The sequence below is a fragment of the Garra rufa genome, chromosome 18 (assembly GCF_049309525.1).
Source record: "Garra rufa chromosome 18, GarRuf1.0, whole genome shotgun sequence".
Taxonomy (NCBI): Eukaryota; Metazoa; Chordata; class Actinopteri; order Cypriniformes; family Cyprinidae; genus Garra; species Garra rufa.
This window is the reverse complement of record NC_133378.1, coordinates 4,375,823-4,403,646: the sequence shown is the minus strand read 5'-3', so window position 1 is coordinate 4,403,646 and position 27,824 is coordinate 4,375,823. Positions and strand designations below refer to the sequence as shown.

General features: G+C 38.6%; 1 protein-coding gene across 1 annotated transcript in view; it reads left to right on the top strand.

Annotated features, from left to right (window-relative positions):
• Nucleotides 1-16,530: 16,530 nt before the first annotated feature.
• chl1a (cell adhesion molecule L1-like a) overlaps nt 16,531-27,824 on the top strand; it is a 49,232-nt gene continuing 37,938 nt past the window's right edge. The window contains 11 exon segments of the mRNA XM_073822831.1: nt 16,531-16,612; nt 16,794-16,902; nt 17,374-17,564; nt 17,823-17,945; nt 21,117-21,287; nt 22,415-22,442; nt 23,954-23,958; nt 24,342-24,441; nt 24,549-24,730; nt 25,543-25,677; nt 27,393-27,530. Of these exon segments, the coding sequence (XP_073678932.1) occupies nt 16,531-16,612; nt 16,794-16,902; nt 17,374-17,564; nt 17,823-17,945; nt 21,117-21,287; nt 22,415-22,442; nt 23,954-23,958; nt 24,342-24,441; nt 24,549-24,730; nt 25,543-25,677; nt 27,393-27,530 (1,264 nt within the window).

Genomic DNA, 27,824 nt, shown 5'->3' with positions numbered 1-27,824 from the left:
TAGTTTCCTATCCTGACATTTAAAGCATTCACTCCATTATAAGATGAAGGGAGCTATTAATGTCTTTGTATGAAGTCTCATTGGTTATCATGCCAGACTGAATTAAAATGAATTAAATGGACTTCTATTCTAAATGCTGCCCTATTATGTAAGCCACTATAGCTTATCTAGCTTCAGTGGTATTCTTTTGAAATGGGCTTTCTGGAAACAGGATAGGTAGCCACACGCACCCCATTGACTTGCCATGCCTCTGTGTTTGTTTAGCCCCGGAGTCACCTCCCTACTTCTGGTATTACTGGTTCTTGCTTTCCGTGAGCTGTCAGAGGTTTGTCATACTGTACAGCAGTATTTGTGCATCAGCAAGTGGAGTTCATGTTGTTTAGTCTGACTGCATTGCAGGTCACAAAGGGACAATAGCGTGAGAAGACAAGGATAAGTCTGAAGGTAAGTGGGTCTGTCTGTTTTGCATCTTGTGCATTTCGTGTAACTGTTATTTTACTGTATTTACTGCTTACTATACAGAGGGCATCTCTTTAAGTGTTAATGTATTACTAGATAGTTAAAGTGTGATGTAACACTTATGGTATGTTAATATAATTTTGGAATTTTATATTCAAACAAGCACTGAAGGGAAAAGAATGTAAAAACCAAACTGAAAAATGTTTGGAAGCTGACATAGAAATAATTTGCATGTTTCAACATGCAAATCACATGTTCATGCACATACACACATGTGTGCATGTCTTAAAAGGAATGCTGTCTCTGTCTCAGAAGTTTGAGCTTCATGCAGGATTTGTAAATGATTTGCTTTGCCATTTGATGAGCAGTATCTGTAGGATCTGCTAATTAGTTTTGATTTGTTTGCATTTGTGTGCATACGGTAGCCTCAAAAGTATTTGAATATGTAAAGCATATGGTAATACAATGCACTAATGGTTTTATATCCAAAAAGTGTAACATTATTATATACTGTAACACTATATCTGTCACAAACGGGACGACCAAGAGTGAGGATCCAAATGCAAGGCTTTATTAAGCAGATCGTAGTCAGACAGACAGGGTCGAAAACACCAGCAAACATGAACAGCGAAGACAATCCAATAGCGTAATCCAATAAACAAGCGTGGGTCAAAATCCAAGTGGGCAGTCCAAATGAAACAATGAAATGAAAACAAGAAACTAGAAAACTAAGACTAAGACTGGGAAAACAAAAACAGAACTATGGCTAGGGAACAACAAGGAGACTAGGAAACCTGAGAGCAAAGGAAAACGCTTGGTAGAGTCCGCTGGAGCAAAACAATACTTCGCGATGTGTGTGTGTGATGAGCTGGCTTTTATGTCTGATAAACAGGAAGTAACCATAGAGGCAGCAGAGGGAGCAGCAACAGTCAGTGGGGGTAAGGGCTCCCTCTGCTGGCCTGGCGTGACATAGCCCCCCCCCAAGGAGCGGCTTCCAGACGCTCCAAAAAACAACAGGAGGAAACAGTCCAGGGGAGCGGTGGGGGGGCCAGGAGACTGAGGCAGAACAGGTTGGGCAAAGGCCCTCCAGAGCAGGGCAGGAGATTCAGGAGCCCTCCAGGGCAGGGCTGGAGGCAGAGCAGTCCTTTGAGGTGGAGCAAGAGTCTTAGGAGCCCTCCAGGGCGGAGCAGGAGGCTTAGCGACCCTCCGGGGCAGAGCAGGAAGCGTAGAAGCCCTCCAGGGCGGAGCCGAAGGCGGAGCAAGGGGTTTAGGAACCCTCCAGGGCGGAGCAGGAGGCGGAGCGGCCCTCCAGGGCAGAGCAGGAGGCGCAGGAGCCCTCCAGGGCGGAGCAGGAGGCGCAGGAACCCTCCAGGGCGGAGCAGAAGGCGCAGGAGCCCTCCAGGGCGGAGCAGGAGGCGCAGGAGCCCTCCAGGGCGGAACAGGAGGCGCAGGAGCCCTCCAGGGCAGAACAGGAGGCGCAGGAGCCCTCCAGGGCGGAGCAGGAGGCGCAGGAGCCCTCCAGGGCGAATCAGGAGGCGCAGGAGCCCTCCAGGGCGGAACAGGAGGCGCAGGAGCCCTCCAGGGCAGAACAGGAGGCGCAGGGGCCCTCCAGGGCGGAACAGGAGGCGTAGAAGCCCTCCAGGGCGGAACAGGAGGCCGCATTATGGACTGGGACCTGGGGAGAACAGAGATAGAGGAGGCAGACAGAGCAAGGAGAGAAGTAGAGAGTTCATGGGAGAACGTGGCCTCCATAGCCGTGACCAGGCAGACGAGAACTTCAGGAACGACTTTCGTGGCAGTTCCTGGGCAGACAGAGACTTCTGGAACGGCCCCAGACGCCAAGACAGAGATGACAGGGAACCTAGGCGGTGCAGGCAGAGCAGGGAGTCTTGGCGGGGCAGACAGAGCAAGGGACCTTGGCGGAGCAGACAGAGCAAGGAGTCTTGGCGGAACAGGCAGAGCAAGGAACCTTGGCGGAGCAGGTAGAGCAAGGAGTCCTGGCGGAGCAGATATAGCAGGGAACCCTGGCGGTGCTGGCAGAGCAGGGAGCACTGGCGGTGCTGGCAGAGCAGGGAGCACAGGCGATGCGGGCAGAGCGTGAAGCCTTGGCTGAGCGGGCAGAGCGTGAAGCCTTGGCGGAGCGGGCAGAGCGTGAAGCCTTGGCGGAGCGGGCAGAGCGTGAAGCCTTGGCGGAGCGGGCAGAGCGTGAAGCCTTGGCGGAGCGGGCAGAGCGTGAAGCCTTGGCGGAGCGGGCAGAGCGTGAAGCCTTGGCGGAGCGGGCAGAGCGTGAAGCCTTGGCGGAGCGGGCAGAGCGTGAAGCCTTGGCGGAGCGGGCAGAGCGTGAAGCCTTGGCGGAGCGGGCAGGGCGTGAAGCCTTGGCGGAGCGGGCAGGGCGTGAAGTTCCGCTATGTACGCCACCTCCGAAAGAGGTATAGGCGCAGCGGACATGCCTGTAGATGAGGTCTCCAGAACAAACTTGTGGGCAGACTCATGGGCCGAAGAGGCAACTGGGGCGCAGTGTGCAGCCCACACACTCAAAATGGCGATAGCCATAACAGGTAACACAGTTGGCAGAGGAATGCCCTCCGGGTCATTGGGCGTGGGGCTTGGGAGCGTTGGCTCTGTGTGACTTGGGAGCGTTGGTTCTGCATGGCTTGGCAGCGTTGGCTCTGCATGGCTTGGGAGCGTTGGCTCTGCATGGCTTGGGAGCGTTGGCTCTGCATGGCTTGGGAGCGTTGGCTCTGCATGGCTTGGGAGCGTTGGCTCTGCATGGCTTGGGAGCGTTGGCTCTGCATGGCTTGGGAGTGAAGGCTCTGGATGCTCAGGGGAGATGTGACTTGGCAGTGAAGAAGTAGCTATGACCTGACTCGTCATGACAAGAGCAGCAGTGACTTGATTTGGCGTGAGAGGGACAGCTGTGGCTTGGCTTGGCTCGGAGGGAACAGCTGCTTGACTTGGCCTGACAGGAACAGCAGCTGTATCTTGACTTGTCCTGGCAGGGACAGTGACTGTGACGTGACTTGACTCGGCAGGGACAGCAGCTGTAACTTGACTTGACTTGGTAGGAACGGCAGCTGGTGCAGGTTCGAGAGAAGCAGATATGACGTTCACAGGCGATGGCTTGGTTGACGTGGCGTGAGCAGACGCTGGCTTGGTTGACGTGGCGCTAGCAGACGCTGGCTTGGCTGATGTGGCGCTAGCAGACGCTGGCTTGGCTGATGTGGGGTGAGCAGACGTTGGCTCGGCTGACAGTAAGGGACCAGCCGAACGAGCTGACAGCAGTGGTGGGTCCTCCAAGCTAGACATTAGTCTCTGATACGTCCTGGAAGGGTGAGAGTCTGACGCTGTAGCCACCCTGTTAATAACAGCCTCAGGTATGGCGGCCATTTTGTGTGCCAGCACGGGCGTGGCGGTCATCTTGGGTGCAGGCTCTGGCGTGGCGGCCCTCTTTGCAGCAGGCTCTGGCGTGGCGGCCATCTTTGCAGCAGGCTCTGGCGTGGCGGCCATCTTTGCAGCAGGCTCAGGCGTGGCGGCCATCTTAGCAGCAGGCTCTGGCGTGGCGACCATCTTAGCAGCAGGCTCTGGCGTGGCGGCCATCTTTGCAGCAGGCTCTGGCGTGGTGGCCATTCTGACCGGGAACTCAGGAACGGAAGCCATCTTATGAACGTGCTTTGGAACGGCGGCCATCTTGTGAGCAGGGTCTGGAAGAGCGGCCATTTTGCGAACAGGATCAGGAAGGGCGGCCATCTTGGGTGCAGTCTCAGGAAAGGCGGCCATCTTATGAGCTGACTCGGGAAGGACAGCCATCTTGGAAGCAGGCTTTGGGACGGCGGCCATCTTGTGAACTGGCTTGGGGGTGGCAGCCATCTTGTGAACAGGCTTGGGGATGGCGGCCATCTTGTGATCGGGCCTTGGGGTGGCAGCCATCTTGTGAGAGAAGTCAGACGTGGTAGATTTCTTGTGAGCTGGGTCCAATCGGGTGACCATCTTGAATGCGGACTCAGGAAGGATGGTCATTCCGAAAGCTGATTCGGGAAAGGCGGCCATTTTGTGAACAGGTTTAGGGAAGGTAGCCATCTTGTGAAGGGGCTCCTGAAAGGCAGACATCTTATGAACAGGCTTTGAACTAGCAGACATCTTGTGCTTTGGCTCGAAGCTAGCAGACGTCCTGTGCTGTGGCTCGAAGCTAGCAGACATCTTGTGCTGTGGCTCGAAGCTAGCAGACATCTTGTGCTGTGGCTTGAAGCTAGCAGACATCTTGTGCTGGGGCTCAACTAGAATACCCACAGTACATGGAGAGCCGCATAACGACAGTGCATAGTTCATATAATCCTTCAGTGAGCATAAGGATTTCCCCCCAGGCAACATTGATCTTGTTGGTTCATTCAGCCCCATACGGAATAAGTCCTTAAAGTATACCTCATCAAAAAATGATACTTTATGCAACAACTCACTGAAACGTTGAACATATTCCTTGATGGGGAGATCTCCTTGTCTGAGGAGCAGAAGTTGGTCGACTGGGTCCATGTTGTGATGCTGGTGGTGAGTAAAGCCGCTGGATCCGGGTGTGGCGAAGTATTCTGTCACAAACGGGACGACCAAGAGTGAGGATCCAAATGCAAGGCTTTATTAAGCAGATCGTAGTCAGACAGACAGGGTCGAAAACACCAGCAAACATGAACAGCGAAGACAATCCAATAGCGTAATCCAATAAACAAGCGTGGGTCAAAATCCAAGTGGGCAGTCCAAATGAAACAATGAAATGAAAACAAGAAACTAGAAAACTAAGACTAAGACTGGGAAAACAAAAACAGAACTATGGCTAGGGAACAACAAGGAGACTAGGAAACCTGAGAGCAAAGGAAAACGCTTGGTAGAGTCCGCTGGAGCAAAACAATACTTCGCGATGTGTGTGTGTGATGAGCTGGCTTTTATGTCTGATAAACAGGAAGTAACCATAGAGGCAGCAGAGGGAGCAGCAACAGTCAGTGGGGGTAAGGGCTCCCTCTGCTGGCCTGGCGTGACATAATCATATATTTGTTTTTCTTCATATTAAACAGTTGGCTATTTTTTTAGCATTTAAATACTAGATTTTTATGAAAATGTTTTAATTGAAAAGCATGTTTATCTTAAAAAAAGAGATTTTTAATGGTTTTAAAATGTTAATGTTTATATTGTTACAAAGGATTTCAATTTTAAAGAAATGCTGTTCTTTTTCACTTTTTATTTACTAAACAATCCTGAAAAACAATTATCACAGGTTTCAACAAAATATTAAGCAGCAAAACTGTTTTCGACGTTGATAATAAATCAGCATATTAGAATGATTTCTGAAGGATCATGTGACACTGAAGACTAATGATGCTGAAAATTCAGCTTTGCATCACAGGAATTAATTACATTTTAAAATATATTCACATAAAAAAAAAATGTTGTTTTACATTGAAATAATATTTCACAATATTACATTTTTTTCTGGGATTTTTGGTCAAATAAATGCAGCCTTAATGAGCATAAGAAACTACCATTTTTAAGTTTGTGGTCTTTACGTTACTTTTACTTTACCAAGGATGTGGTAAAGACTTATATTGTTAGAAAAGGTGCGTTTTTGAATAAATTCTGTTCTTTTGAACTTTTTATTCATTAAATAACCCTGAAAAAGAATCACAGGTTCCAAAAAAGCACAACATTGAAGTCAGCATATTAGAATTATTTCTGAAGGATCATGTGACACTGAAGACTGGAGCAATGATGTTGAAAATTCAGCTTTGCATCAAAGGAATAAATTACATTTTAAAATATATTCAAATAGAAAACAGTTATTTTAAAGTGCAATAATATTTGACAATTGTACTGTTTTTACTGTATTTTTGACCAGGTAAATGCAGCCTGTATGAGCACACTCTAAAACTTAAAAAAATTGCCTAGAAATCTTTTGAACAGTAGTATTTTTAATTGTAGCTGGTTCATATATGTTATTGAGAAACAGAAGAGAAAGAGAGGGAATGTGTGCATGGGTTGTGACTTGTCGAAAAGCCTCAAAGTTTTCACACGCGAAACCAGCCAACATTCATAACCGCAATATGACAAACCTCCCAAAATTGGTTTCATATGTGACAGGTGTCCTAAAGTAACTCTAACTCTGCGGTTGTAAGACTTATGTACCGGTCATCTGTGGGCCGACATACCTGCTTCTAATTACAGGTGCTTTTATGTTGTGGTATCTAGCATGAATGAATGTTTCTGTGTCAGAGCTTACTAATTGTCTTTCTAGACCGCTTCAATTGTCTGTACTTCCTCTCTGGCATTTTTAAAGCTTTGTTAGTGTTGTTTAAATATTTTAATGATGTCGTAAAACCTCCGGTGTAAAGATAAAGAAGTTACGTTTGTAGTATTGGGAATTGTGATGAATTAATGAGTATGTTTGCTCCAGACAAAGGTCAAAAGGCAGCTGTCACAGCAGGCTGGGGCTTTGTTTACAGTGACAGTGGCATGCTATGAACATGTCGAAGTGGACAAATCTTTGGAATTCAGAAGCAGTATCCTGGCACAATATAGGTTTGCTGGCCACTTAATGAGGACATGGCTTAATTCAGGAACGTATGACTCATTATTTAATGATCTTGAGCATCTGCTCATCATTAAAAGATATCATGACGGAGGCAACATAAAAACCTCAAAGTGGTTTGAGGTTAAACTTAGAGTAGATTAATTCCATATCTAATATCTATCTATCTATCTATCTGTCTATCTATCTATCTATCTATCTATCTATCTATCTATCTATCTATCTATCTATCTATCTATCTATCTATCTATCTATCTATCTATCTATCTATCTATCTATCTATCTATCTATCTATCTATCTATCTGATTTGTTTAAAAAAATGTTTATTCATCTCTTTTGCTCACAAAGGCTGCTTTTATTTGATCAGAAATACAGTAGCAACACTAATATTTTAAATTATTATTACAACTACAACTACTTTAGTATATTTTAACATCCTGTGATGGAAATCTAGATTTTCAGCATTACTTCAGTCACGTGATCCTTCAGAAATCATTTTAATATGCTGATTTGCTGCTCAAGAAACTTTTAAAATTTGCCCCGAATTTAAAATGTTTCATAAGAGTCCGGCCCTGTGATGCACTCCTAACAACATACTAAAATAAAGTTTTAATTTGCTGTTAGCCCCCAGAGCATTATACATTCACGAAACTAAGCATGTTTCCTCAAAATGACTTGCTCTTTATATGTAAAAAGTTTTGAAGAGATTATAATTTGCTGACCCCCATGTCATCCAAGATATGTATGTGTCTTTTTAATCGCAAAGTAATTTGAGGAAAGTTTTTTGAGGAAAACATTTCAGGATTTTTCAGTGGTGCTTAACGGATTGAAGGTTAAAAATACCATTTCAGTGCAGCTTTAAAGAGCTCTAGACGATCCAGCCAAGGAATATCTAGCAAAACAGTTGGTCATTTTCTTAAAAAACTTACAATTTATATACTTTTTGAACTCACATGTTCATCTTGTCTAACTCTGCAATGTGCATGCGTACTCTGTGCACTCTGATTCAATACAGTTGCGATATGTCGAAAAACTCCCATCTCATTTTCTCCCCCAATTTTAAAATTATCTTAGATCTCCGTTTTACCTTTTTTTGTAAAAGGGTGTTTGACCCTCCTTGCACGTTTCCTTTGTAAACACTGGGTTGGTACTTCTGCAGCGATGTAGGACAATTTTTGTTGGAGTTGGAGATGAGAGTTTTTCGACTTAACTGCAATAGCCGATCATTTCGCTAGATAAGACACTTATTCCTCGGCTGGGATTGTGTAGAGCCCTTTGAAGCTGCACTGAAACTGCATTTTTAACCTTCAATCCGTTGAACAAAATTGAAGTCCACTATATGGAGAAAAATCTTGTAATGTATTCCTCAAAAAACGTAATTTCTCTGAAGAAAGAAAGAATCCAAGAAACTTCTTGGAGACATGTGAGTGAACATATGTATATGTGTATATATATATATATAATTTTTTTTTTTTTTTAATTAATTAATTAATTTATTTTTACAAAAATCCTGACTTCTTGTTGGTCATAGCTAATGACTGTAAATTAGAAAGTTGTCTGGCGTGATGAGAACAATATATGGACCAAATTTGGGAACTGTAGCTAAAATTAACCCCCCTCACTTTCATCAAAAGGTAGTGCTACAGAGTGCCTCCTGCACGCCCATTTGAGCTTTTGCCAGTGTCTAACTGTTGATAACTGTGATGTGTGTATACGAATACAGGCCTCCTGTAGCGAATTGATGTGTTTTTGTAAGAAATATCTACATTTAAAACGTAATGATCACTTTAATCTAGCTTGTGCTCACTGTTGTACACAGAAGCAGCTTTTTACATTTTGAATATGGATGTTTTTCTCACAAAACACATGGATTAACTACAGGAGGCCTTTATTCACCCCCTGGAGCCATGTGAGGCACTTTTTTATTATGGATGGATAAACTTTATTGGACTTGTTTTGACCTGTTGAAGAGAAACACCCACCTATTGCTATGATAAAGTTTGAAAGAGCCAGGACATTTTTTAATATAACTTTCAGACGATTGGATTCGTCTGAAAGAAGGAAGTCATATATGATAGTCATTAGGATAGCTTGAGGGTGAGTAAATAATGGGCTAATTTTTAATTTTTGAGTGAACTAATCCTTTAAAGTCACACACTTCCTGCTGCCAGTTGGTGGCTCTATAACTTTGACTCATAATAGTCTCATGTGATCAACCTCAAAATGAACTTTTTGTTTATTGAACTGTTGTATAAAAGCAATAGTGCACAATCATTTTCCCTCCTTGTTACTCCAACAGCTTTTGTTATCATTGCCAGTTGTAAGGTGCATTTATGTATAACGTTTACATTGCGGTGTATGCATTATATGCAGAAAGTATAGAACTTTGTGTCCATTGTCTACATTTGTCCCAGTCTGGGTTCATGTGTTGTTGCATTATGTATGTTCAGCTGTACAGAGACGTACTTTAAAGTGAGTGTGTCCTTCACTCTGGTATTAAGGCTGTGTTTGTACTTTCTACATGCCATATGGTGGTAGAAAGCATTAAGTACAATAGGCAGGTCGAGCAGACCACAAAATGACACACAACACACACCCAAAAAATCATTATACTCCACTCCTTAGTCATCAAATTGAGCATAAACATAAAAAATTGCCTTATGCGATTATGACTTTCAACACATGCTGTGTTTTATCAACAAGCGTTTGCGTGTTTTGTCTGAGCACAATGCAATCGGCGTGCATCTGCCGACCCTATAAGACAGCATTAGGAATTAAGACAATAGTCTTCATTATACTAAGAGGATTTTCACTGTTGAAACACTGCATGCTGCTATCACTAATCAAAGCAGTTTCCTACTTGACAGCTCATACTTTTCTGTTTATGAATGATTATCGGAGGATAAAATGATTCAAGGGTTGTTTTTTCAGTCAAATAGCTCAGTTGCAAAATCTTTCAGACTGCTGTGTTTTCATGTCAAGGTTGTTCTGATGCATTGCACTGTATAGACGGGAATTCCAGCACTTTCCGGACTATTCTTTAATGGTTTGTGAATAGCTCTGCGGATCAGGCTTTATTTGAATCTTTGTCAAAGGTTTAGCAAGCCTCCTATCCCAGTGAGAAGCTTTGCCGACATATGTCTCCTCACTGGATCCCCTTTAGTGCTTTGCTGGAGTGCTGGGGCATGTTTTCAGGCGCTCTCTCTCTCTTTCTCTCTCTGTGTGTGTGTGTGTGTGTGTGTGTGTGTTTAGGAATTTGAAGAGCATGCTGAGAGTTTGGATGCTTAGTCTGAATGCTGTGTAATACTATCACTGGCACCTCTGGGAATTACTGTCTTGACTGCATATGTGTGAGTGTGTACTTCTAAGTAAGTATAGTTTCCCTGTTCTGATTAGTTAGCTGTTTGTGTAATGGTTAAAGTAAGTAGTGACAGTGAAGCAAATGAGAAAGGTGTACCTGTAAGCCTCAGCAGTTTTCTCTGATATTAGTCTGTGATATCTTTCTGTATTCATCCTCTAGGATTAATGGATGAAATATGCAGTCATGTGCTTCAGTAAGTTTGTCTTACTCAGGCTTGTTGTTTGATTAACTTGCCTTGCATGGTGTTTTTAATTTGTTCATTCGAAATAGATCTGTAAATAATTACAGTATGATTTGAAGTGGATGTATTTGATTCGGTTAGGAGTGCTGTTGCAGATAATTGCTCTACAGTAAATGTGCCATTAGTTTGCCAGAATTAAAGATATCACTGGTTAGTGTTTGTGAATGGTGGCAGAAGTTCACTCCAGGCTGTTCTGAGAAGCGTCAGGCACTTGTGAGGAGCAGAGGTCATCAGATATCTTTGTAAACTGTAGTCTACAGATTGACAGGTCTGAAGTTCGCAACTTCAGTTTGACTACAACATTTGAAAACAACAGGCTCTCTGAATATACTGAGTATATTATATAAGAAGATACATATTTTTAAAAGATTTACATATCACATTGTGTGTACAAAAATAAACTGTAAAATTTACAGTCTTAAGTAGCACGGGTATATTTGTAGCAATAGCCAACAATACAGTGAATGGCTCAGAATGATTGATTTTTCTTTTATTCCAAAATCATTAGGATATTAAGTAAAGATCATGTTCCATGAAGATATTTTGTATGTTCCCTGCCGTAAATATATAAAAACTTAATTTATGATTAGTAATATGCATTGCTAAGAAAAAGTTCATTTGAACAAATTAAAGGCAATTTTCACAATATTTCGATTTTTTTTTTTTTGCACCCTCAGATTCCACATTTTCAAATCTCAGCCAAGTATTTTCCTTTCCTAATAAGAAATATATCAATGGAAAGCTTTTAGATGATGTATACATCTCAATTTTAAAAAAGTAACCTTTATGACTGGTTTTGTGGTCCAGGTTTTTGAAGGAACATGTGACACTGAAGACTGGAATGATGATGCTGAAAATTCAGCTTTGCAAAACAGGAATAAATTACATTTTAAAATATGTTTAAATAAAGCTATTCTAAATTATAATATTTCAAAATATTGCTGTTTTATTTTATTTTTGATTGAATACACGCAGCCTGGAAAAGCATAAGGGACTTCTTTCGATATTAAAAAATCTTTTCAAACTTTTCAAACCCACACTTCTATATTATGCATCCATCCATAATAAAAAAGTGCCTCACATGGCTCCAGGGGGTGAATAAAGGCCTCCTGTAGTGAATCAATGTGTTTTTGTGAAAAAAAAAAAAAATCATTTTTAAAAAGTAAAAAGCTGCTTTCATGTACAACAGTGAGCGCAAGCTAGATTAAAGTGATTATTATGTTTTAAATATAGCTAACTCAGGAAGTGGTGCACCAGTTTAATCAATTCCACCAATTTTGTCATTTCCTAACCTTAAGGATTAAAAAAAAAAAAAAAATCATGTACAGTAAGTTTAGAAATGAGTCTCCAGTGTGATTAAATCGGTTAACAAATGCTTTCAGTCCAAATCGATGCATTCTGCATCTTTATCCAAACATGTATATTCATACACATTTTTATTATTTGTCAACATATTATTTTAGGGGCCTTTTGACCTAGAGTGTCCTCTAGACAGTATTTCACCTCTTCAGCATTGTCTTTTTTACCCCAAATCATACATTTTAATTTATGAAAGTTACAAAACCCTCAACAAAAAAACTATCTCTTTCTGAAAATGTAATTTCAGCTCATCATAGTTGCATTTTGAAAGAGAGCTACATTAGTTTTACATAAACATACTTATATCATGGCAGCTCTATGAAGATTTTAGCATGGTAATGGATGTGACAGTGTTAATATAGCTGGTTTTGGTGGAATAGATCTGCTACACAGCAGAATTGCTGCTGCTATTTTTTATAGCTGTAGTTGTAGATTAATGCTGATGCTGCAAAGCAAGTACAGGAACTTGCTATTGCCAATACATACACTGATATGCGTCTGTGAGTATTTTAAACATATTGCGGCTGCACAAGTAGCATATGTAATAACCCGTAGCAGATCTATACAGGTGGAGCTGGGGAGGTGGAGGGTTTCAGAGGCACTACAAACTGCTCTAGTAAATGCCAACCTGACATTTAAATGCAAAGCAGCGAGCTTATTGGCTGCATATGCAGCATGAACCAATCAGCTTGTGCCAAGTAGTTTAACGCTGTGAATATAATCAGTTTTGTTTCATGACAGAACTTGGCATATGTTGCTGCATGGTAATTTCAGTTTCAGCTGAGTTTATAAGGGCCATTCACACAGGACCTAGTCTGTCTGCATTGTTGTTTGCCTGTTTTTCTGTGTAAACATGCACCAGATGGATGCCTCTCTTTGATCATTCCCATTCTTGATCACAGTTTTACTGTATAGTGGAGAGCGGGGCACAACCTAACACTTTTTGAATTTCGCGGTTTATGTAAATCCACTTGGGGTTCAGAGTACAATATTTATCCACATTAATTTCACACTTGTCTAGAACAAATGTATCGCTTTGTTTCATATTTACAGTGTATACGTTTTTCGTTATTTACCTCAAAAGAAAGGAAGTGAAACGTGACAACATGCCCCGTAGGTGGGGTAAATTGTAACATCTAAGAGGCACGTTGTAACACGACCATATGACAGCTTAAAATGTTATCTGATCGAATGAAAAAAAATACACACATATTGTAAATACTGAAAAGTTTACTTCAGCCAGAAATGTACTTTTACTATGGTAAAATAAATATTCAGCGATGTCTTCAATAGGCTTCTTGAATTTTCTCTGCATAGTGTTGCTATGGCAACTAGCAAATGCCGTAAATTTGGTTATGCTAGCATGTGTGGAACTATTTAAACCACGTGTGTTACAATTAACCCCGCATTAGGTTGTGCCCCGCTCACCCCTATAGTATTACCTGCCCCTTTTAAATTGTTGTACAGAACCACTATGATTCTGATGACACATTTTCCCCTTCTCAGCATCTCAGGACATCTTTGTTGTCAGTTCAATTATTGTGCTGATTCCTCAAGTCCATCCAGGTGTTTTTGATTGCTCTTCATGAGACAGGGGAAGACTTATCCACCCAGTCTCCAAATTATGAACCAGGGGCGAGAGTGAGACAATCTATCACCTCTGGCAATTCCTGCATAAGAAGGGTTAATCTGAGGTTGACGCTGGTAATTTGTGGAGGCGGCTTGACTCTTTGACGCTTGCGAGTGTAAACGATTATGTGTGGAATGAGCCTGTGGCACAAGCTTGCTTACGGTTCATCAGCCTTCACGGAGGCGTGAAGGCAAACAACGCACACGAGTCAGCGAAATAAACATCGTGAAATTATTTTCTTAGCTGATGTCTTTCATTTTAACCTTGCAACCTTTGTGCCTTGACTTTGCACAAACTGAAAATGTTTTGTAAAGATATTCTACCACTCTAAACAAAAGTTTCAATTGAGTGATAATGCCGTGTGGTGTGGTGTACAAGAAAAAGTAATAACATATTTTCAATAGACCTTGATTACATGTGAGTGCAAATAAATTATATCTTGTTATTTTATGGAAGTTTTGTTAATGAGGATAATTAGGGAGTATTTTGTTAACTGTGTTTTTGAGCCCATACCTTGGCTAGTTTAGGCATGTCATGGACAGCTGACACCCAAAGCTTTTCATATTCTTCATATTTTGTGCAATGGCTAGTTAACAACAGTAAAAGAGCTTTAAGGATGGATATTTGCAACCTTAAATGAATTTATACATATGTGACCCTGGACCACAAAACCAATAACCAAAAATACATTGTATGGGTCAAAATGATCATGCCAAAAATCATTAGGATATTAAGTAAAGATTATGTTCCATGAAGATATTTTGTAAATTTCCTACCGTTAATATATCAAAACTTAATTTTTGATTAGTAAGTTGCATGCTAAGATCTTCATTTGGATAACTTTAAAGGTGATTTTCTCAATATTTAGATTTTTTTTTTTTTTTGCACCCTCTGATTTATATCTCAGCCGAATATCGTCCTATCCTAACAAACCATAAATCAATGGAAAACTTATTAACAAAAAAAAAAAAACCTTTATGCCTGGTTTTGTGGTCAAGGGTCACATATTAGACATATTAGTGCACATAATTTTTTATGTCAAAGTCAATAAACAATCAATAAATGTAATTATAATAAGGCATTAACGAGCTGTTACCAATCAAATTAATTGAATAAGACTTAATGTAATGCATATACTGTATGAATGCATAACATGCTATGAGAAAAATGTTTTAAAAATCAAATCAAATGTGAAATGCTTTAAAAATTATGCTTTAAAATGAAATGAAAATGGTCAGTAGCTGGCAGCAAGTAACTGTCTTGAGTGAGTCAGACAATGAGTCACTGAGTTATTCATTTAGCCGATTTGTTCAATAGGCTGATTCATTTAGAAATGGAGCAAGTGACTCTTTGCACCATATGACATTTTACAACCTGAACTAACCTCACCCTGTCCTAAAAGGGTCAAAGATTATGACATTTTAGGAACTTACTGATATTAATGAGTAATGAGGGTGTGAATGGGTCTTTTCTATGATATCATTTCCTGCTTGCTTTTTCTGTAGGTTGACACATGACTTGATTTTGCAGGCAAATGTATTTTAAGGTTGATAAATAACAGTGATTATCTGTGAAATAATGAAATATTATACTACTATGGTACTAAATATTTTAAATATTTAATTTTTGTAGACCTAGACTTCTTTTAATGACCCCGAGTGGAAATAAAAGTGTTAAAGCAGCAACAGAAGAACAAAAATACAATTTGCACACATATACTCAACACTCTCACATTTACATTTGAGGTCAAAAGTTTAGATCCCCCTTTTAGAATCTGCTTTTAGAAAATGTTAAATGTTTTACCAAAATAAGAGGGATCATACAAAATGCATGTTGTTTATTTAGTACTGACCTGAATAAGATTTTTCGCATAAAAATATGTGTAAGATGTGTACATTTTTATTATTTTGCCTAAACATCTTTAGTACTTTTATTTAATTTATTTAGTACTGCCCTTCAGAGGCTTTCCTAGAAGTCTAAATAAGTTAGATTTACCCTGATTTTCAAATCATAGTCATTGTTGGAAAGGGTTCAAATACACAATGTTGGAAAACCAACAAATTTGTGGGACCTGAAGGATTTTTTTGAAGAACAGCAGGCAGTTTAACTGTTCAGGACAAACAAGGGACTCATGAACAACTATAACAAAAAAAAAAATCACTTTTGAACAGGGTCATTTTTATAAATTCAACTATTATTTTCTCTTGTGGACTATATGTAAACATTTTTTATGAAAATAAATATCTTATTCAGGTCAGTACTAAATAAACAATAACATGTTTTTTGTATGATCAATTTAATTTTGGTGAAATAATTAACATTTTGCAGAATTTGAAAGAGGGATGTAAACTTTTGACCTCAACTGTAATATTGCATTTTATTCATTTCTTAAGAAAATTAAGTTATTTATGTCAGCCTGGTGTCACCCAAAATATATCAAAATTAGTTTTAATACATTAATTAAAAACATGCTCAGCATAGAAAAGGTGTACTCAAGTTTAGTAGAGTATTTAAACTTGTTTAATGTATTTAATAGCTAGGAGGGAAAATAGTGTCACATCTTTGACCCGGTTCCTATATTTTATTGCAGACTGTGTTGATGATTTGCATCAATATAAGCTTGCTTTTGCTTGAAGTGAAAATGTTTTAAAAGCATCTCACCTGCTATAAATCCAAAATTTAGTAAAACACCTAAGAGTACTTGTTCAAAGCGAACAGCTCCTCAAATCTCCTCTCAGGTTTGCTGTAGAAGGATTTATTACAATTTGTTCTCTTTTCTTACTCTTGTACTCTTTTATGTCTCTTTAGATCTTTTCCTTGGAGGAGTCCGTGAAGAGCTCTTACAACAAGAACAACTTTCTGAGGGTGTTTTCAGCATTTTCTTCATCTTTGTCCTTATCTGCTGACTGGGATGAGGGGGGTCAGGAGCCTTATTGTCGGGCTCCTGTCAGCCGCCTTCTCCACTGGCTTTGGTCTTTATTTCCCTCCTCACGGTAAGTGCCAGGACAGTTAAATTGCTCTCAGGTGTTTGTTCCTATCAATGCAACTTCAACTTGAGGCTATGATCATTATTCAACAGTATTACATCCAGTAAACTCTTCCAGAAAAGAGCTTCCTTTTTAGCACAGATGACCATTTCAACAACTCTTTTATCCTGTGATATGTTTCCTGTAGTGGAGCAGCTGCCGACCATCACCGCTCAGACCTCAGGCTCTCTCATTGCCTTGCCATATGATGAGAACTTCCTGTTCAAATGTGAAGCTAAAGGCAACCCAAGACCTACGTGAGTGAGATGTCTGGCACTTAAAGGATTAGTTCACTTCCAGAATAATTTACTCACCCCCATGTCATGCAAGATGTTCATGTCTTTCTTTCTTCAGTCGAAAAGAAATGAATGTTTTTGAGGAAAACATTCCAGGATTTTTCTCTATATAGTGGACTTCAATGGTGGCCAACGGGATGAAGGTCAAAATTGCAGTATAGTTGAGCTAGTGTATAAAAATATATAATATATATAAATTTTCTTTTTTTTTTTTTTTTAGAAAATGACCGATCGTTTCGCTAGATAAGACCCTTATTCCTCGGCTGGTATCGTGTAGAACCCTATAAAGCTGCATTGAAACTGCAATTTAGACCTTCAGCCTGTTGGGCTCCATTGAAGTCCACTATATGGAGAAAAAGCCTCAAATGTTTTCCTCAAAAACCTTAATTAGTGTTGCTAAAGGTTGCCTGTTGTGTGTTTTTAATTGAACAGGTACCGCTGGACGAAAGATGGGATAGATTTTGACCCGCATAAAGACCCCCGGCTCATTAAAGACGAAAGTAGTGGGACCTTCGCGATACCCAACATTAAAGATAAAGTAAAACACCAGGGAAAGTACAGATGTTATGCCTCAAACAAGCTCGGAACTGCAATATCAGAGGAATCAGAATTTATTGTGCCTAGTAAGTCACAGTTCATAAATATCCCCTTTCACACTTTATCTCGGCTGCTTAGCATGAAATGAATATAGCAGAATTCTTGAAATTCTGGTATTGACAATTTCCTCAGATCTGTTCCAGGAAATTTGCATATTCCGTGTAAGCCCTTAAGCACATCCAACATGATGTTGCTTGACTGGTTTTTAATCTTGATCATGTCTTACTGACAATTTCACTGGTAGTCTTATGCAATTTGTTTGTTGTTTTTGTGCTTGCTCACAGTGGTACCAAAGTTTCCCAAGGAGAAAGCCGAGCCAGTGGAGGTCACAGTGGGCGATTCGGTGGTATTGGAGTGTAACCCGCCACAAGGGATTCCACCATGGCAGCTGTACTGGATGACCAATGGTAGTTGAAAACTCTTTAAATCACGTTTGCTTAATAGAGGAATCCAAGTTGATCATTTTAATGATTTTGCATGTGAATTTTTAGTTTGAATATCACTTCTTAAAGGGCTATCCCTAAAAAATGAAAATTACCCAATGATTTACTCACCCTCAAGTCATCCTAGGTGAATATGAATTTCTTCTTTCAGACGAATGCAATCAGAGTTATAAAAAAAAAAAAAAAATGTCCTGGCTCTTTCAAGCTTTATAATGCCATTGAGGAGTGGCTGAGATTTTGAAACACAATAAAGTTTTGTTTTGGTCTCTCTTCTGCGCTTCCATGTTTGCCAGTTCTCACCAGAGCTTACAGTATGCCTACGTCTGCTGGTAGGGCTGGACGATTAATTAAAAATAAAATCAAAACAGAAAATCAGAACCTCTAATATCGACGTAATTTTCTCATGTCGGTTATTTTGTTTTTTAAACCTATTAATACTTTCCCCTTAAAAACATACTACCGCGTGTGTAGTCAGCGCTATACGGACATGTATGACCGTTGCACTTCTGTTTTTGGAGTGTCTCGCACGTGAGTGGTCCGTTAAAAGAATTTAAACTTTTACACACAGCGCCGCTCATCAATGTCAGGTCCAAAACAGTGGACCAATCAGAAGACCCTAGCGGCAGGCCATGCATGTTTACAGTAGCAGGTTAACATGACAACTTTTGTATTTGATGGCAAAAACATTTTTCAAAAATGCTGCGTCTAGCATTTTAAAAGGCGTAGCCTAGTAACTGCGTCTCGCCTAGTAACCGCATGTAAGGGTCGTAACATTTCCGTCACTCGCTTGAGGTATTCGGCCAATCACAATGCACTGGATAGCTGGCCAATCAGAGAACACTTTGGTTTCCATCAACGTTGAGCTTTGTAAAAATCGAAGCGTTTCAAAAAGTTGGGGCAAAGAGGAGCAACAATAATGTACAGTATGTGGAAAATAATGTTTTTTGAACCTCAAACTGCATAAACACATTGCATTACAACAAATAGACAAAATAATGCTCTTTTTAGCAATCATATGACCCCTTTAACACCCATGAGCCGTGTGGAGCACTTTTTATGATGGATGGATGCACTTTTTCGGGCTTCAAAAACTCAACACCCATTCATTGCCATTATAAAGCTTTGAAGAGCCAGGACATTTTTTTAATGTAACTCCAGTTGTATTCATCTAAATGAAGAATGTCATGAATGAATTGTGGGTGAGTAAATCATAGCGTAATTAGAATTTTTGGGTTAACTATTCCTTTAAGATCTGTATTATTATTATTATTATTATTATTATTATTATTATTATTATTATTATTATTATTATTATTTAAAATCATGAACAATATTAACCATTAATTAATTAACCAAGCTAACAAAAAAAGAATAAGAAAAAAACAACAACTATAAAATTATTGTAAAAACAAAAAATACAAAAAATATAATAGTATATTAATGATACAAAAATAACACTGCATCAAATTTCCTCAGTCGTTACAGCAAACATAATTGTTTCTGATATGTCAGTCATCTTCTTGTTTTTGGCTAGACAGATAAACAGATGCGTGCATGAATTTCAACCAGCTGTATATAACTATCTTTTCTGGCGCCAGACTGGAGTTTCACCGCCTCTGCTAATAACAGGCTTTTGATGATAAACGTTACACGTTGCACATTGTAAAGAATGCTGGGAATATGTGACATTTGAAGAATTTGATTGTTTCATTCAACCCAGCAGAACAATAGAGCAGACAATCTCAAATGCTCACACCTGAACGCAGAACAAAATTGTAAAACAAAACGTCAATAAAAACAAGCATTAAAATCGATTTAAAAAAGTCATAATCTGCATATGTTACCCTGGACCACAAAACCAGTCATAAGGGTCTATTTTTTTAAATTTTGAGATTTATACATCATTTGAAATCTAAAAGCTGAATAAATAAGCTTTGTGTTGATGTATGGTTTGTTAGGATAGGGCAATATTGAGATAATACTATACTATTTGATAATTTGGAGTGCAAAAACAAAAAACAAAAAAACAAAAAAGACAAAAATACTGAGAACATCGCCTTGAGAATTGTCCAAATAAAGTTCTTAGCAATGCATATTACTAATCAAACATTAAGTTTTGATATATTTATGGTAGGAAATTTACAAAATATCTTCATGGAACATGATCTTTACCTATTATCCTAATAATTTTTAGCATAAAAGAAAAATCGATAATTTTGACCCATACAATGTATTGTTGGCTATTGCTACAAGGGTAGGGTTATACCAGGGTCCAGGGTAATATTTGGGCCCAATAATATGCAAAATTCTGAACTGAATATTTTTTTTTAAATGTATTATTTACCCTAGAATGAAAGTGTCATTACTTACTCAATTTCTTTCTTCTGGTAAACACAAAAGAAGATTTTTAAAGAGTGTTGGTAACCAAACCAACACTCTGGTTTCTGGTAGCCATTCACTTCAGTAGTAAGAAAAATACTGTAGAAGTCAATGAGGACCAGTAACTGTTTGATTACCCACAGTCTTCAAAATATCTTCTTCTCAGCGGAAGAAAGTAATTCATAAAAGTTTGGAACAGCTTGAGGGTGACTAAATGATGGCAGAATTTTCATTTTTGGATGAACTAAGGAAAGAAATATTAGATTTCAGAGTAATCTAATGAAATATAATCAGGTTTGGGTTTAGTGAGGATAAGAAAATTAAATTATCTGTTTGAATTAATCTTTTACCCCCCATTGGCAAATATATTTGTTATAACCATGAACCTCTGTAGATATATTAACTTTTTTCTGAAGGAAAGACTTATTGTACTGTATGTAATTTTCCTTCTCAAGTAAATGTACCTTGTTTTAGACATTTATATTGGAAAACAAGACATTTGATTAAAAATGTGTTGAGGGTTATTATTGTACATGTCTTCACTTCTTGTGCTGAAGAGGCGGCTTAATCATGTTGAGCCACCTACACTTCAGGAGAGGAACCAAAATGTCTGAGCATTCAAAGCTCTGCCCATGATGCCTGTTATCTGCTGTGCAGTCTGTCAGATGGGACTATTTCTGGGCGGTTTGGATGGTTGCCCTCTCCGATGTCCTGTTGCTCATGTTAATATAACCCTCCTCTCTGTATTGTTCTCAGATCTTCGGCACATTGAGCAGAATGAGAGGGTGTCCATGGGCCTCAATGGGAATCTGTACTTCTCTAATACAGTGGTGTCGGATGGCCACGATGACTACTGCTGTTTTGCCTCCTTTTTCAAGATACGCACAATTGTTCAGAAACCCAGCATGGTCCTAAGGGTCAAGCCAAGTATGTGCCAAGAATCTAATAAACATGATACTGCTTAAAGGAAATGAAATAGAAATGATATATGCTATTATTTGAAGGTTTGGGTTTGGTACGATTTTTTAAGTGTTTTTGAAAGAAGTCTCTTAGGCTCACCAAGGCTTAGTAAAACAACAATAGTTTGAAAAATATATGCTCATTTAAAATAACAGTTTTCTATTGGAAAATACTTAAAAAAAAATTCCTGTGATCAGAGATGAATTTTCAGCATCATTACTCATTACAGTCTTTAGTATCAAATTATGCTTTAGAAGTCATTCTAATATGTTGATTTGCTGCTTAAAAAACATTTTTATTATTATCAGGGCTAAAACAGTAAAATTAGCATTCATACAACATCACAAATATGTTTGCTCTCGGTTTTATTCAGTTTATTCCATTCTTTCTAAATAAAAGTATTCATTTCGTAAAACATCTTGACCCTAAACAGTTAAAAATAAATAGTAGTATGTAGTGTGTGTATACATACATATTTTCACAACTAAACCACTATCCACCACATCAATGAAACCTGTTATGCTGGTTTTTGGGTGACGTAGGACACATTCTTGCCTTCATGAACAGCTGGACAAAAGCTCGAAAGCAGAGCAGAATGTGACAAGATTGTTTTTAAAAGTATATTTAGCTTGACACAACGTCATGAAAATGACACTTAGATGCACAGATAGATTACTTTCAAAAGCAGTGTTCAAATGGCAGTAGTGGCGATTCATTATAGTGGATGTAATTTATAGATGCAGTCTGGTTTTAGTGTATTGTCAGCATGCTGTGCTTTAGCATGCTAATAATTTAACAGTACCTGTCTCTAATGTAATCCTGTTTAAAGTCAACATGACTCAGAATTGATTATCCTATTTCACTGAGGAATACAGACATGGTTTCAGATTAATACAGTATGTTTAGCACAGCTAAAAATATTAACATTAAACAAATTTAAACCTACAGTTGAGGTCCAAAGTTTACATACACCTTGCAGAATCTGCTAAATGTTAATTATTTTACCAGAATAAGAGGGATACAATTGCATGTTATTTTTTATGAAGTACTGACCTGAATAAGATATTTCACATAAAAGATGTTTACATCGAGAGAAAATAATAGTTGATCAAAAGATCAAAAGTTTACATATGCTTGATTCTTAATGATCCACAGCTGTGTTTTTAGTGATTTCCCTCATGAGTCCCTTGTTTGTCCTGAACAGTTAAACTGCCTGCTGTTCTTCAAAAAAAATCCTTTAGGTCCCACAATTTCTTTGGTTTTTCAGCATTTTTGTGTATTTGAACTATTTTCCAACAATGACTGTATGATTTTGAGATCCATCTTTTCAAACTGAGGACAACTGAGGGACTCATATGCAACTATTACAGAAGGTTCAAACGCTCACTGATGCTCCAGAAGGAAAAACAATGCATTACAATGAATTGGAATTTGAAGATCAGGGTAAATTTAACTTATTTTGTCTTCTGGGAAACATGCAAGTATCTTCTGTAGCTTCTGAAGGGCAGTACTAAATGAAAAAAAATATGATATTTAGGCAAATTAAGAAATATGTACACATCTTCATTCTGTTCAAAAGTTTACACCCCCTAGCTCAATGCATACTTTTTCCATCTGGAGTGAGCGTTTGAACCTTCTGTCATAGTTGCATATGAGTCCCTCAGTTGTCCTCAGTGTGAAAAGATGGATCTCAAAGTTATACAGTCATTGTTGGAAAGTGTTCAAATACACAAAAATGCTGAAAAATCAAAGAATTTGTGAGACCTGAAGGATTTTTATAAGGAACGGCAGACAGTTTAACTGAACAAACAAGAGACTCATGAACAACTATCACAAGACAAACACACACACACACACACACACACACACACACACACACACACACACACACACACACACACACACACACACACACACACATGTTGGGTTTACATGTTTTATGGGGACATTCCATAGGCGTAATGGTTTTTGTACTGTACAAACCGTACTTTCTATCGCCCTACACCTACCCTACACCTAAACCTAGCCCTCACAGGAGATTGTGCACACTTTTACTTCCTCAAAAAAACTCATTGTGCATGATTTATAAGCCTGTTTCCTCATGGGGACCTGAGAAATGTCCCCACAAGGTCAAAATCTACTGGTATTCCTATCTTTGTGGGGACATTTGGTCCCCACAACGTGATGAATACCAGGTACACACACACACACACACACACACACACACACACACACACACAGCTGTGGATAATTCAGGTAACAACACAGTATTAAGAATCAAATGTATGTAAACTTTTGAACAGGGTCATTTTTATAAATTCAATTATTATTTACTCTTGTGGACTAAATAATAACATGCATTGTGTATGATCCCTCTTATTTTAGTAAAATAATTAACATTTTGCAGATTCTGCAAGGTGTATGTAAACTTTTGGCCTCAACTGTAACTAATCAAATCAGTTGTCAAACGATTTGACCTCTCTGACCTATCCTTAGTGCAGTTGCGTAATTTTTATATGTATTGCATATGCAATATTTGTATTGTATATATGCTAACTATTACCATTCAAATAATTTTCTTTTTTTTCCTTTCTCTCTTTTTTTTGTAATTCAGGTCAGGGGGATGATAACAGCACGAGTGGTGAGTCACATGTCACAAAGTAACATATTTTGTCAAATGAGCTGTGTATCAAACCTTCTTTTAAGGCTTTAAGGCTTTTGCTATCATGATTCTATGTAAGGTTTTTTTTTTTCTTTTTTCTTGTGCCTCTTGTGTTTCTTTTTTGTTGGGCTTTAGAACTTGCTAGTTTGTCAGCTATTTCTGGATTTCAGACTCTGTTCAGAATCATTAAAATCTGATTGCGTACTGTCATTTTCAGAATTGTGTTTGATAATGGACTATTCTCTGAGAACATATCTAGAATTCTTCTTCAGACTTCGGCCCATTCTCGTTTAGACATGAAGTTATGTTTCTTTTTTTATCCGTGCTGAGGCCATTTACCATCATTTGTCCCCATTCAGTTCGGAACAGGAAGCCGAGCATTTTAGTGCCCTCCAGTCATTCAACAACATACCTAAAAAAAGGAGAAGAGCTGGAGCTGGAGTGTATCCCGGAAGGACTGTGAGTTTACTTCTCTATGGCCATGTTGGGTTTACAAACACTACACAGCGGTAAAGCATTTCTACTGACAGAGAGAATGACAGCCATTTATTTTGGCCTTTTCTCAGGCCTACACCAGCGGTGGAATGGATCAAGATGTGGGACAGCTTACCGAAGCGTACACAAATCAAAAACTATGGAAAGCTTCTGACTATACCAAACGTCACCGATCAAGATGAAGGGAAATACATGTGCAAAGCCAGGAATGATCTTGGTGAAGCTGTGCATCATTTCCAAGTTGTTGTGGAAGGTATGCAAACATTTACAGTCTTAAGCCTGAAATTTATTTGGTGATTTGACGATTCCTAGTTATTCTAGTCAGTAAATCTGTTGGTTATGCTTTACAGTAAGGTTCCATGTGCTGACAAACTACATGAACTAACAATAAAATATACTTCTAAAGCATTTATTATTCATACTTAAAGGTATAGTTCAACCAAAAATGAAAATTCTGTCATTAATTACTCATTTCGTTCCAAGCTCATCTTCATGGTTCATCTTCAGAACACAAATAAAGCTTTAGCTTTATGAAATTAATCCACTGGTGTCACATGGACTATTTTAAGAATGTCCTTACTACCTTTCTTGGCCTTGAACGTGTTGCTTTGCTGTCTATGCAGGGTCAGAAAGCTCTAGGATTTCATCAAAAATATCTTAATTTGTGTTCTGAAGATGAACGAAAGTCTTATGGGGTTGATTTAAGGTATTACTTACTGAACTGAGATAACATGGTCTAACAATGAACAATTGTATTTTTAATAACTAAGATTTAAAAGGATTATAAATACTGTGACAAATTTATTGCTCATTGTTAGATCATTTTAGTAAATGCGTTAATTAAGGTTAGCAATTTTTATGAAGCATGTATATATAATTCTCAGCATTAACTAGCATGCATATTAAAGTAAATGTGGTCTTTGTTAGTACTTAGCAAGCACATGTCTCAATTTACATGATCATATTTTGCAAAATATAAAATCACTTACAAACACACGGGGGCAGTATTGCTCTAGAAAGGAGTAGTATTTCTCTCTATCCGTATTCATATGTTGTGTGTCTCAGAGTCGCCCAGCTGGCAGGAGGAGCCAGTGAAGAGTCAGTTAGCAGAGATTGGATCCGACATCCACATCAAGTGTTCTGCTACAGGAAAACCACAACCCACAATCACCTGGAAGAGAAATGGCCAGCCTCTTGATGGTGTGTTAAACCCCCTCCTCTCCCAACCCTTATCATGGGCATTTCACTGAATTTGTCGGTTCAAAGCCACTGCCAAATCTGCAATTACTGGCAGCGAGAACAGTCTGTTGTTTCTTTCTGGATTTTCTCATCAGTTAGACTTTGTAAACAGCAGCAAATGTGTGGCCACCTCTGTATTTATGCACAATTTACATGCTCTGGTAAAATGATATATCAACAGCAGATGAAAATAGTCAATGATGTATTTTTTCACAAGTTTATTGCTGCTATAATTGTGTGAAATATTACAAAGTAGACAACACTGGGGCTAGCTGTTACATTTTTACTCGATTTCTCAGAGTAGGTTTATTTTTGAAAGACTATGTAGACCATTTCTAGTCGTGGCTAACAAACATTTTTTACTTTTTTTGCTGATCAGATGATCAGTAAGATTTCATTACATACTAATATTAAAATGAATTCAGCAAGAATGCGTTGAATTGATAAAAAGCGACAGTAAAAACATGTATACCCTGGTTGGTTGGTTTTAGCTGGTCAGCAGGCTGGTTTTAGAGGGATTTTGGCCACAGTTTATATCTCAGAATTCTGACTTTGTAACTCGCAATTGCAAATTTATATCTCGCAATTCTTATATCTCACAATTCTGAGGAAAAAAGTCAGAGTGTTATGAGAAGAAAAAAGACTATTATGTTACGTTATAACTCACAATTGCGAGTTTATATTACACAATTCAGTTTGTAACAATTCAGACTTTGTAACTCGCAATTGTGAGTTTATATCTCAGAATTCTGACTGTATATCTCGCAATTGCGAGTTTATATCTCAGATATAAACTCACAATTGTGAGTTATAAAGTCCAGTTCTGAGGAGAAAAAAAAGACTATTATGTTACTTTATAACTCGCAATCGTGAGTTTATATTACACAATTCTGACTTCATTTCTCAGAATTGCGAGTTTATATATCAGAATATTGACTTTATAACTCGCAATTGCGAGTTTTTATCTCACAATTCAGAGATTCTTTTTTTCTCAGAATTGTGGGATATAAACTCACAACTGTGAGTTATTAAGTCAATATTCCGAGATATAAACTCGCAATTCTGAGAAATGAAGTCAGAATTGAAAAAAAAAATTAAAAAAAAGAAAAAGAAAAAGGACTATTATGTTACTTTATAACTTGCAATTGTGAGTTTATATCTCACAATTCTAAGGACAGTCAGAATTGTGAGTGTGTATCATGCAATTCTGAGAACAAAATATCATAATTGTGGGATATAAACTCACAATTGTGAGTTATAAAGTCCAGTTCTGAGGAGAAAAAAAGACTATTATGTTACTTTATAACTCGCAATAGCGAGTTTATATCTCAGAATTCTGACTCACAATTCTAAGGACAGACAGAATTGCGAGTGTGTATCATGCAATTCTGAGAAAAAAAGTCAGAACACATCGCAATACCCTTTATAATACCGGGCAAAAACGGGCTTGCATAAAACTCAGCTTTGCATCACAGGAATAAATTATATTTTAAAATATATTCAAATACAAGACAGTTCACAATATTACTATTTTTACTGTATCTTGGTCAAATAAATGCAGCCCTGGTGAGCAAAAAAGACATTCAAAAACATTACAAATCTTACTGACCCCAAACTTTTAAACAGCCCATGTATGACAACTAACCTCAGTCTCTTTCCTAAACACTTCTTCCCAGATTTTCCTACCAATTACAAAATGCTTGATGACAGAATAATCATCCTCAATGCGGAGAAGACAGACACTGCAGTGTACCAGTGTGAGGCCTCTAACAGACACGGGACCCTACTTGTCAACACTAACGTGCTTGTCATGAGTGAGTACTTCACTTACCTGTGTAAATTGGAAGAAGATGAATATCATATTATGCATTTCAGAGCACAATAATAGGTCAGCCCTACTGATGCGCAACCCACTTACATGTATCAATTAATCATAGCGCCAGAAGAGAGGCTTGTGGTCCTCATTGAAGTTTTCTTGCCTTTGATTATGATATGATGCTCTTGCTGACATGTAATGACTTAAGGGTTTCAGCAGCTGTTCATTCGTAATTGACGTAGAAGAAAAACATGAAACATGCCCATGAGTGTGTGTCTATAAACTTCTTCGG